Source organism: Dipodomys ordii, unplaced genomic scaffold, assembly GCF_000151885.1.
Source record: "Dipodomys ordii isolate 6190 unplaced genomic scaffold, Dord_2.0 Scaffold6, whole genome shotgun sequence".
In the NCBI taxonomy this organism is placed as follows: Eukaryota; Metazoa; Chordata; class Mammalia; order Rodentia; family Heteromyidae; genus Dipodomys; species Dipodomys ordii.
This window is the reverse complement of record NW_012267222.1, coordinates 3,518,288-3,530,301: the sequence shown is the minus strand read 5'-3', so window position 1 is coordinate 3,530,301 and position 12,014 is coordinate 3,518,288. Positions and strand designations below refer to the sequence as shown.

Sequence of the window (12,014 nt, the reverse complement as noted above, 5' to 3'; positions counted from 1 at the left end):
CCGCGACTTCCAGGCCGCGCGCTTCGACCGCCACGACCGCGGGCCCTGCCCCCGCATGCGCCCGCGCCCCTCCACCGGCCTCGCCGAGATCCTCGTCCTGGTCGGCGGCTGCGACCAGAACTGCGACGAGCTGGTCACCGTCGACTGCTACAACCCGCAGACGGGCCAGTGGCGCTACCTGGCCGAGTTCCCCGAACACCTGGGCGGGGGCTACAGCATCGTGGCGCTGGGCAACGACATCTACGTGACAGGTGGGTGCGGCGGGGTCCCCGGCTCTCCCGGGCGCTCACCCGGGCTCGGCAGGCGACACCCACGGAACCCGAAGGCCGCGCCGGGGTCCGGCTGGACTCGTAGCGTAGCAGCTGCGTGTCTGTTCCTGCGGTTACTGTGGTTTTTTTTTTTTTTCTTTTTTGGAGAAAATCAAGGTTTCCTGCTCTAAAGGCGGCGTGCGGCGGCAGGCCGTCCCGTGTCAGGTGACCAGCGCCCTTTTTTGTTTTGTGGACAGGGTCACCCTCCCGAGCTCTCTCCCGCCTGCGGTCACTTTCCGCCCACAAGAAGGGCCCCTTGTGTGCGCGGGGACAAGTGGCTGCTTGTGGGTCCGCGCGCCCGCGCCAGCGCCCGGCCCCTGCGGTGCCTCGCGGTCGGGGCGGTCACCCGCACGCACAATGGGAGCTTTCTTTCTCTCCCCGAGCCACGCGGGGACAAGTCAGAGGCCGACCGACGCCGGTGAGGCGGCCTTCCCACCCCACCCCCGCCCCGCCGAGCCAGGGGATCGCGGGGCTGACTCAGTGGGCTGAGTGTCACCGGTGTGACAAGGTTCCTTGAGGGTGGCACCTGGGCCGCGCAGGGCGCCGTGGGTCACGTGGTGGTTAGGCTGAGGCCGCGACTGTAAACATGGTCACATGTTAAAGAGATTTTCTTCCAGTTACTTGGCCCAAACCCCAAAACACTGCCGAGTCATGGTGGGCGGGCCTGGCCTGCCCCGCAGCCGGGCTTCTCCCACAGTTTTCACCGTGGATGGAACCCTGTTCCTGCCCGAGGGAGGCTGCAGCCCGGGTGGGGCGGGCAGGGGCGTGCTCTGACTGCTATATAAGGGAAGAACCGACTGGGGTTGGCGCCGGCCCCGTCAGGCAGAAAGGCACTACAGCCAGCTGGGCCTGGGTCACAGAAAGCCCCCTGGGTCGGTTCCCCAGCTAGCTGATGAAGAGGGCCCCCCTGCCTGCCAAGGACAGCCTCCACCCCCCCCCCACCTGCAGCCCTGCCTTCAGCCCTCAGCTTCCATCCCTCTCTCTCTCTCCCGCTCCCTCTCTTCTGAGGACTAGCTGGTGGTTCTGAGCTGAGAACTCCCTCCCAGAACTGGCCAGTCCTGCCTGGCCTTCCCAGCGCCCTGTCACAAATGTCACAGCTGAGCAGCTAATCCTTTGGGTTTTAGGCAGGTGGCCATGTCATTCCATTCAGCTGCGGGTAGGGAATTTCCAGGGGCCCAGGAAGCCCCATTGAGCCGCCTCTGCAGCCGCTCCCCAGGGAAGGAATGGGACCAGATCTGTTCTGTAAGCTCTTTGTCTTCTTCCAAAGCCCAGCTCAGGGCTGTGAAACAGACAGAATGTCTGCTCAGCCCCGGGGTGCCAGGGAAAGACACCAGGGAGGAGGCAGCCAGGATTCCCGGAGTTCTTTCATGTTGGAGGCTGAGGTCTCCTGTCCTTAGTAGATCTGGTTTAATTTTATTTATGATGAAAACAGCATTGTTTTTCCTTCCCTTTTATTGGCACTGAGAGTTCAGGCAGGTTTGCGGCACTGGCCTTTAATCTCAGTTTTGTGGGAACAAGAGATGGGAGGGTATTGTGATCCCAGCAGGGTTTTAATCTTAGGCTTTTCCTGGTCAAAACCTTGAGACCCTACCTAAAAAATAAACTAAAGCAATGGTTGGGGAGTGGGGCAGGCTCAAGCAGTAGAGCAAAGTCTCTGAGTACAGCATAAGAACAGCTTAGTGTTTTTTGAATGAAACCCCATGGCTCATTGCTGTAATCCCGAAGCCAAGATCTGAGGATCTAAGTTTCAAGCCGGCAGAAAATCCCAGAAACTTTTTTTCTCCAAGTAGTCAGCAAGAAGCCAGAAGTGGAGGTATGCCTCAAGTGACACACTGCTAGCCTTGAGCAAAAAAGCTAAGAGCAAGATACCTTGATTTCAAGCCTAGTACCAGCACACAAAAAACGAAAAGAAAAAAGAAACACCCCCTTGAACCTGCCAGAGTCAAAACTAGAACCAAAGAGGTGCCTGGTAACATGATTTTTGTTAGGCCTCTCTGCTTGTATGCTACCTGATCAACTTCACCCCTTTACTCTATCTTCCCCCTACGTCCTTAAAACAACTCCTGCTAAGTACCTCACAGCCTAGATTCCTCTCATCTTGCCCTGGTATAGTCTTTTTTTTGGGGGGGGAGTCCGGTCATGGGGCCTGAACTCTGGGCCTGGGCGCTGTCCCTCAGCTCTTCAGCTCAAGGCTAGCGCTCTACCACTTGAGCCACAGCACCACTTCCAGCTTTTTTCTTTTTGCTTATTTGGTGCTGAGGAATCGAACCCAGGGCCCCTGGCATGCAAGGCAAGCGCTCTACCACTGAGCCACCTTCCCAGCCCCTATCCTGGTATAGTCTTGGGTAGCAAATACACAAGAAGCTTAGAATTTGATAGACAAGTCCAGTGCTTCACCACTGCCCAGGAGAACTGACCCTGAGATGGAATGCTGTGGTACTGTCCAGGTGTTTGACAGTATTCAGGTTCCTGAGACTATGTGTTAGTTCAGACTTGTGCCCCAGGGCCTTGGTCTGATGGCAGCAGAGTTGGTGGTGGTCCTGCCCGGGCAGTGGTTGGCATACACATTGCCTCTGTCTCAAGATGGAGTTTCTGGCCTTGGGAACCAGGACAGGTGTTGGGTGACACCTGCTGAGGACAGTTCCTCTCCAGCCAGAGGCCCTCACAGATGCTGGGTGACTCACCCCAGCACGCTGACCCATCTGCCTGCTGTTTGTCCTGGCAGGTGGGTCCGATGGCTCCCGGCTCTATGACTGCGTGTGGAGGTACAACTCCAGTGTGAACGAGTGGACAGAGGTTGCGCCCATGCTGAAGGCCCGGGAATACCACAGCTCCTCCGTGCTGGACGGGCTGCTATATGTGGTGGCCGCCGACAGCACGGAGCGCTACGACCACACCGCTGACGCCTGGGAGGCTCTGCAGCCCATGACCTACCCCATGGACAACTGCTCCACCACCGCCTGCCGCGGCCGGCTCTATGCCATTGGCTCACTGGCCGGCAAGGAGACCATGGTGATGCAGTGCTACCACCCAGACACTGACCTGTGGTCCCTGGTGGACTGTGGCCAGCTCCCACCCTGGTCCTTTGCCCCCAAGACTGTGACTCTGAACGGACTTATGTACTTCGTCAGGTGAGTATCCATGTGCCCGTATGTGCCCATGTGCTGCATATGCAGCTTTGCCTAGCAGGCCCTGAGTCAAGGCTGCCAGCCTCTGTCTCCCCATTTCACAGGTAGAAAACAGGGTCAGAGAAGCTGGATCTCTTGGCTCCAGGGAATTGTTCCACTCCTTTTCTCAGACCAGCTTCTGCAGCCCTCCAGGTTTTCTTCATCAAGCCACCCACAGTCACTGGTAGGCTGTCAGAAGAGACCTCTCTTCAGGCCCAGCAGGTGCATGCATCTCCTCCACTGGGCCTGAAGCCTTGTCTGGTCACAGCATCTCCTCACTGGCGAGTGAGTGGACTCGCAGGAGAGTGCCCACAGCTCCTCTGGAAATGCCCATGCTCTGTTTTTGTTGTTGTTGTCATCGGTCGTGGGGCTTGAACTCTGGGCCTGAGCACTGTTCCTCAGCTCTTCAGCTCAAGGCGAGCACTCTACCACTTCCAGTTTTCTGGTGGTTTATTGGAAATAACAGTTTCATGGACTTTTCCTGCCCAGGCTGGCTTTGAACCACGAGCCTCAGATCTCAGCCTCCTGAGTAGCTAGGATTACAGGTGTGAGTCACCAGTGCCCGGCATGCCCATGTTCTTTTTTTTTTTTTAATTTTATTTTATTTTTTGCCAGTCCTGATGCCCATGTTCTTGTGTCTGCTATTTCCCTCCCCAGCCTATGCCTGGCTGAAACTATGGGGCCAAGGAAGGAAGGGGTGAGCGTTAAGTTCCACTGTGGATCAAGTGGTAGAAGGCTAGCTCTGAGCAACCAGGCCCTGAGCTTAAGCCCCAGAATAGCATTAATAACAAAGGAGTGGGCTGGGAATGTGGCTCAGTGGTAGAGCGCTTGCCGAGCATGCATGAAGCCCTGGGTTCCATTCCTCAGTTCTACATACACAGAAAAAGCTGGAAGTGGCACTGTGGCTCAAGTGGTAGAGTGCTAGCCTTGAGCTAAAGAAGCTCAGGAGCAGTGCCCAGGCTCTGAGTTCAAGCCCCAGGACAAGCAAAAAAAAAAAAAAAACCTGATGCCAGGTGCCAGTGGCTCATGCCTGTAAACTTAGCTATTCAGAAGGCGAAATCTGAGGATGGCCGCTCAAAGCCAGTCTAAGCAGGAAAGTCAGTGATGAGATTCTCATCTCCAATTAACCACCAAAATCTTTTAGTGAAGCTATGGCTCAAGAGGTAGAGTGAAAAGCAAGGGGATAGTGAGTGTCTAGGCTCTTGGGTTCACGCCTCAGTACAAGTACACAAAGCCAGTCACAGCTTCTTCTACCCCCTTTTGGTGTGGGCCCCACAAACTGTCTTGCTTGCCTGAGCAGGACTGACCTTTCCGAACCCCCCAAAACAGGCAGTTCCTCCTCAAGGTGGGCAGGGAAAGGATCAGAGGGGTCACACAAGTGGCTGAAAGTGAAAGCTTGGAACCTCAGCCAGCTGTGGTCAGTTATAAAACCACCTGGCTGGCTCTCCCCAGCACCCCTCCCCCCAGGTGTCTTCAAGGAGGAGGTGGGGTGACTATAAATACAACTTCAGCCCCTCAGCAGTGGCTGCAGGCCCAGTACCTTGAGAACGTCCTTCCTGACCTGTGGTCCCCGAGCAAAATGTGTCCAAGGGCTGCTCTGCTCCCGGAACCGCCTGTCCCTCCTCAAGCCTCTGGTGGAAGCATTGGGCACCTCCTTGCGGGCTGTTTGCTTTGGTTACCTAGAGAGATGGGAGGAGGCAGCTTCAGCCCCTCCCAATCCACAGGAATCTGTGGAAAAGGAAGGAGGGAGCATCTGAGGAAATGGCGCAGAGTCCAGGAAAGACCTAACACCCTGGGCAGAGCCTGTCTGTTCATGGAGTCTTTTTTTTTTGCCAGTCTGGGGCTTGAACTTGGCCTGGGCATTGTCCCTGAGCTTCTTTAGCTCAAGGCTAGCACTCTAGCCACAGCGCCACTTCTGGCTTTTTCTGTATCTGTGTTGCTGAGGAATGGAACCCAGGGCTTCATGCATGCTCAGCAAGCACTCTACCTTGAAGCCACATCCTGTTCATAGACTCTTCATGCGCCATGTCACCTGCCTGGAATGACACCTGTCTGGACAGTTCTTCTTAGGGACTTGTCCCCTGGGGAGGCAGCCAGTGCCACAGCCCCTCAACTGTCATCAATAATTAGTGAAAGAGACTGTTGCCCTGGGTTCCATCTTGGTCCTGAGAAAAGGTGGCTCCTGGATGGGATGCAGCTGCCCTGCCCCTTCCTGCTGAGGCTCTTTCTCTTGATGAGAAAGGGCATGAGCGATGTGAACAGGCTACGGGTCCCCATGTTTAACGACTGTCATAAGGGCTCACAGGGAGGGATTAGAGACCCGAGCAATACATCACAAACTATGACATCCAAGCACCTATGCGTCTGCAACACAGCCTGTCCTCTAGCATGGAACTAGCTGTGACTGGTTTTGCATGACGGTGCCTCAGTTCTGGCTGTGGACACCTTGTGGTCCGCAGAGCCTCAGGTATTTGCTGTCAGGTCCTCTTGCTGGCCCTGATCCTGATCACTGCGACACTGGGGGTGGGCAAGGTGTCCCACTGGTAACACCAGGATAGGAGGCTTTTCTTCTCTCTTCATTTCTCTTATTACGTTTACATTGCTGGTTTCTGAGGACCCAGAAGTGAACAGGGCAAGGTTAAGATACAGTGACTTTTTGTTGTTGTTGGTTGTGGGACTTGAACTCAAGCCCTGGGTGCTGTACTGAGCTCTTCTTCTCAAAGCTAGCACTCTACCACTTTGAGCCTCAGCTGTTCTACGTCTGGTTTTCTGGTGGTTGAGGATAAGAGTCCTGGACTTTCCTGCCCAGGCTGGCTTTGACCCATGTCCCTCAGATCTCAGCTTCCTGAATAGCTAGGATTACAGGCATGAGCAGTTGGCACCGGGCTCACATAATGACTTAGAGAGAGGTGGCTAGGAGTGGTCTGTGACCAAGAGGGCGGGAGGCTTGGCCTGGCCAGCCACAAAGCTTTTCATAATAGAGTGGCTTACAGTTGAAATGCAGAGGAGGAAAAACCCAGGGTGGAAAGGCATGCAGTACCTCTCAGACCTGAAGAAACAATTATGCCCTTGTACCAGGTAGTGGGATTCACCAAGGGGCTATAAGTACCCAAGGCTGTGACCCTCAAGGCTGGAATTGTCCCTAAGCCCCGAGGGGTTCCATATAGCAGGGGAGCTGCCACATGATATCCAAAAGCTCTATGCAGCCAGGGTTGTTGGCACATAGCTATAGTTTCTTGGATTAAAGAGGTTGAAGCAGAGGGATCACACAAGTTCCAGGCCAGCCTGGGCTAAATAAGACCTTGTTTTCAAAAGCAAAAATAAATCTCAGCCAGGCACCGGTGGCTCATGCCTGAAATCCTAACTACTCAGGAAGCTGTGATCTGAGGATCGAACAAGGTTCAAAGCCAGTCAAGGCAGGAACTCTTTTATCTCCAATTAACCACCAGAAAACTGGAAGTGGTGCTGTGGCTCAAAGTGGTAGAGTACTAACCTTGAGCTGAAAAGCTGAGGGACAGTGCCCAGAGTTCAAGCCCCATGACTGACCAAAAAAATCTCCAGGCTGGGTGCCGATGGCTCACACCTGTAATCCTAGCTACTCAGGAGGCTGAGATCTGAGGGTGGCAGTTTGAAGCCAGCCCGGGCAGGAAAGACTGTGTGTGAGACTCCTATCTCCAATAAACCACTATAAAACTGGAAATGGAGCTGTAGCTCAAGTGGTAGAGTGTTTGCCTTGAGCTGAAGAGCTGAGGGACAGTGCCCAGGACCAGAGTTCAAGCTCCACATCTGACAAAAAAAAAAAAAATCTGCAGGTTACCACAAGATTGTAGACTCTCCTCATACCAAGGTAATTACTCACTCTCACCAGAATGTCCTCCCCCTCCTTCCTCCTTCCTTCCTCAGGGACGATTCTGCCGAGGTGGATGTGTATAACCCCACGAAGAACGAATGGGACAAGATCCCGTCTATGAATCAGGTAAATTGACAGCTGGACCACTGTAGTAAGCACAGGTTGCTCCTAGTTTCACAACCAGAGTGTCAGAGTGTCCGCATGATGATGAGGGCTGGGGAGAGGCTGTGGAGGGAGGGGCGGGCCGTGAGCCCTCTCCAGCTTGTGCTAGGGAGACTGAGTGAAACCCAGTGCTTAGTAAGACCTCAGGCTTACATACATTTGTCATGGGGCTTGAACTCTGAGTCTGGGCACTCTCTTTCAGTTCAAGGCTAGCACTCTACCGCTTGAGCCACAGCGCCACTTCCAGCTTTTTCTGCTTCTGTGGTGCTGAGTAGTCGAACCCAGGGCCTCATGCATTCAAGTCAAGCACTCTACCACTGACTGAGCCACCTTTCCAGCCCTACGTTTGTTCTTTATTTATTGAGCACCAACTATGTACACAGGGCAAAAGGAGGGGAGAAGAGCAAGACATAATTACAGCCAGGTGCCAGAGGCCTGAAATCTTGCTGCTCAGGAGGCTAAGATCTGAGAACCATGGCTCAAAGCTAGCCTGTGCAAAAAAGTCTAACTGGAGGCGTAGCTCAAATGGTAGAGTGCCAGCAGTGAACAAGCAAGCCAAGCAAGAGCATGCGCCTTGATTCAAGCCCTGGAGTGGGCAAACAGAAAGACAGTTACCTGGAGGTGTTTCAGAGGGACAGCAAGTGCAAAGTCCTTACAGCAGGTGTGCCCTGCATGTTTGTGGGCCATCAGCAGCTTAGTGGCTGGAGGTGATGAGCTTGGACAGGAAATCTATAGGGACTGAGTGACCTCAATTATATCTGATAGGAACTCCTAGCCTGATGGCTCATATAATCCCAGCTACCCAGGAGGCTGGGATCTGAGGATCAAGGTTCAAAGCCAGCCCAGGCAGGAAAGTCCATGAAACTCTTTTTTGTTTGTTTGTTTTGTTGGTCATGGGGCGTTGGATGCTCTCCCTTAGCTCTTCAGCTCAAGGCGAGCGCTCTGCTGCTTGAGCCACAGCACCACTTCCCTGTGAAACTCATCTCCAATTAATCTCAGAAAAAGCCAGAAGTGGTGCTGTGACTTGGTAGAGTGCTAGCCTAGAGCAAAAAGTGCTCAGGGACAGAGCCTGGGTCCTGAGTTCAAGCCCTAGGACCAGCATAAAATAAATAAATATCTTTATTGGGCGTCCACACACTGTTGCACTGTCCTGCGGGGAGCTCGGTGTAGGCGTGCGCTTACCGCCTGCTGGACAGTGCAAGAGGCCCCAGCGCCAGCACCACAGAAGCCTCAGTGAGATGGACAGTCCCTGCAGGGAGGGGCTTATAGGAGCACTGGGTACAGCTTCTACTGTGGGAAGGACCCCTTGCTGGGCCCAGGCAGGCCTGTGACCCCTCTCACCCCCCAGAGCCCTTCTACCTAGTTGTGTACAAAAAGTGCATCAGCCTGTCCTGGTCACATTTCCTTGGAGGTTGGTATGCCTAGGAAGTGAGCAGGCCACCCCTGAAGAGGGCTCAGCCTCCCTATACCTTAGGAAACAAGAATGGGGTGGTGGGGGGTGGTGCTAGCCCCAACTGCTGATCCAGACTGGCCTCCCTCTTGCCCACAGGTGCACGTCGGGGGCAGCCTGGCCGTCCTGGGAGGGAAACTCTACGTTTCTGGGGGATACGACAACACTTTTGAACTCTCGGACGTGGTAGAGGCCTACGACCCAGAGACCCGGGCCTGGAGTGTGGTGGGGCGGCTGCCGGAGCCCACCTTCTGGCACGGCAGCGTCAGCATCTTCCGCCAGTTCATGCCACAGACGCCTGTGGGTGGGCGTGGCTTCGAGCTGGATGGGGGCAGCCAGGACGTGGACGCAGGCCGACACCGGCCACTGCACAACCCTGACGAGCTGCACTAGCCCCAGCCTGGCCAAGGGAAGGCCTTGATGTAAGGGACCCAGCCCATGGGGCAAGGGCCCTGTCCTTTGTGCCCCGTACTGCTGAGATGACCAGGTGCAGCACAGGCTCCGGGCTGCTGTGTAAGCCCCAGCATCCATCTGCAAGATTTCTGTGCCATCCATGCCTGCCTCACAGCTGGAGCCAAAGCCGTTTGTGAAGGCCTCTCCCTTGGTCAAGGAAGAGCTGTTTCCCAGGGCCATGTGGCTCTGGCTCCCAGAGGTCAGCTCCCACCTGTGACGCCAGCTCTTCAGGCACTGCCACCACCTGGGCCTGCATGCTCCCCCCTGTGAGAGTGAGTCAGGCCGATCAGTGGCTGAGAGAAGCCCCATCCTCCACATCCAGTGCTGCATGTTCCTGAGGCCAGCTTCCCCGGGGAACAGGAGTGTCTACCTGCCTAGCATCTTAACCACTGCTGGGATCTTACAAGGCTGGGTTTCCTAGAGGTGTGTACAGGGCTGGGAGACTGAAGGTAGAGTATGAGCTTAATCTTGAGTTTTCTTTCTGGTCCTGGAGGACGTAGACATGGCAAATGCTGGCTCTACCCCCATCCATAGGCCAGTGGAGAAGCCAACAATGCGCAGTGTGTGAAGTGCAGGGTTGAAACTGTAAGACCTGCACTGGTCTCGGAGTAAAGGAGCCTTCTTCGAAGGAAGCCCTGGATGAGGGTAACCTCAGTGTGCTCCAAGTTTCAGATGCTTGAAGTTGGATGTTTTGAGGAGGTGGGAAGCCTAGGGAAGGTCAGGAGGGTTTGGTCTTGTTTTCAGATCTCTGCAGTGCCATTGTCAGAGCTCTAACCAGTACAGGCGAGTTCTTGCTTGAAGCAGAACAGTCTGCACTATCACCTAAAGACCTTTTGGCCATTTCGGGCACCTCGCAGGGCTGCTGAGCAGCTCTGGTCTGCCTGTGCTCTGTTCTGTGCCATGCACAGCAGGTGGCACCACAGTGAGACGAAGTGGATCCCCCAGTGTGTTCCTCGGTCCCCAGCCTGTGGCTGCCACCCAGCCTGTGGAGGTCTGCTGAGGCCACTGAGGGCGTCCATGCCCTGGGGTTTGCCTCCCATCACATTGCAGGGCAGGGCCATGAGCCTGTAACGGCTCAGAAGCACGGGTGTGCACTGGCCAGGTTGTGTCAGACACATGGGGAAGTCTTGAGAGTCTGGTTTCACCATCATGACAGCCCATCCCATAGGGGCCTGTGCAGAAGGGATAGGCTGGAGTCTGCATCCTTCTCTGCCCCCAGGACCCCCTACAATAAATAGCACCCTCCAGCCTGTGGACCCAGCTGGGTGTCCCTCAGCCTTGTCTCTGGCCCAGATTCTGGGCTGCACTGTCACTACCACTCACTGGTGTCTTCATCAACCTTGGAGCCAGTGCTGGGGATGGGGTTCACACATGACCTGTACAGAACTTTTATCTGCTGAGGTAAATTATGAAAATCCAGTAACAAGTATTTAATGCCTTTTCTATGAGGTTTTCTATATTTATGGCCCCCAGAGACTCGTAGAATGAAGGCACCCCTTTGTCCCATCAGTCAGTCACACCACAGGGGAAGCTTTGTGTATTTGCTGCAGACTATTCTGTAGGCTTACATGTCCAGTGTCCTGTCTTAAGTTTTTGGGATGCCTTCGATACTTTTTGAAATAAAAATGTTTCCTATACATTGGCGTCGGTCCCCTCCTGCTGCCATCTTCAGGAATCTGGGCTGAGGCCAGTGTTGGAGGAAGACCTAGAATCTGAGAGGGGTTCAGGCCCTTTCCCATCTCAGATCAGCACAGGGTATGAAGCAGAAAAAACACTGAGAAACAACTGAGGAACAGTCTTGAAGCTCATTTCTTCCCCTGTGCAGTGCAGAGTGGTAGATCAGAGCCTGCACTTAGAACTCAGTCACCGTGGGGCTGGGAAGGTGGCTCAGTGGTAGAGCGCTTGCCTTGCATGCCTGAGGCCCTGGGTTTGATTCCTCAGCACCATATAAGCAAAAAAGAAAAAAGGCGGAAGTGGCACTGTGGCTCAAGTGGTAGAGTGCTAGCCTTTAACTCAAGAGCTGAGGGACAGCGCCCAGGCCCAGAGTTCAGGCCCCACAACCGGACCCAAAAAAAAAAAAAGAACTCAGCCACCATGTTGTGAGGAAGCCCAACCAGCTGGTATGAAGTAACCCAATGATCAGCTCACCGGGTACAGGTGAGCAGTCCTGAGGACAGATCCCTAAAGCCCTGGAAAATGTGTTTATGAGTTTATGGTTTATGAGTTTAAAGGTTAAATGAGTTTTCTCATTTAATCTTTGTGAACATGTTACTAATTCCATTAAAGGTGGAGGTGAAGCGGTAACTTGTTAATAAATGGAGGTGGGAAGAAATTACAATCTTCAGTAGCTTGCATGTGCCTTACCTCAGCAACCTGCAAACCAAATCAGGGCCCTCTTAAGGGATGGGGCCCTGAGAGCATTCTGCCAGCCAGGCTAGCTTGCTACGTGCCTCCAGATAGAGGTAGCTCCATGCAGAACTTGAACTGGGCCCAAGTCCTGACTGGCCAGCAGGACTACCATGTAGAACCTAGCAATTCCATTCTGATTAAAGGCTCCAGTGAATGCTACCCTGCTAGCAGGCATCACCTCCACCAACAACTACTGCTTCTAATATCCTAAAAGG

The 12,014-nt window shown here is 54.2% G+C and overlaps 1 protein-coding gene across 1 annotated transcript; it reads left to right on the top strand.

The window, feature by feature from the left end:
• Window position 1: 1 nt before the first annotated feature.
• On the top strand, window positions 2-10,330 carry Klhl21 (kelch-like family member 21; the record flags this gene model as incomplete). Its single annotated transcript, XM_013031666.1, has 4 exons — window positions 2-251; window positions 3,034-3,439; window positions 7,379-7,451; window positions 9,037-10,330. Coding segments are annotated over 4 exons (1,023 nt in total), but the record flags the coding sequence as incomplete, so codon positions are not given.
• Window positions 10,331-12,014: the final 1,684 nt, after the last annotated feature.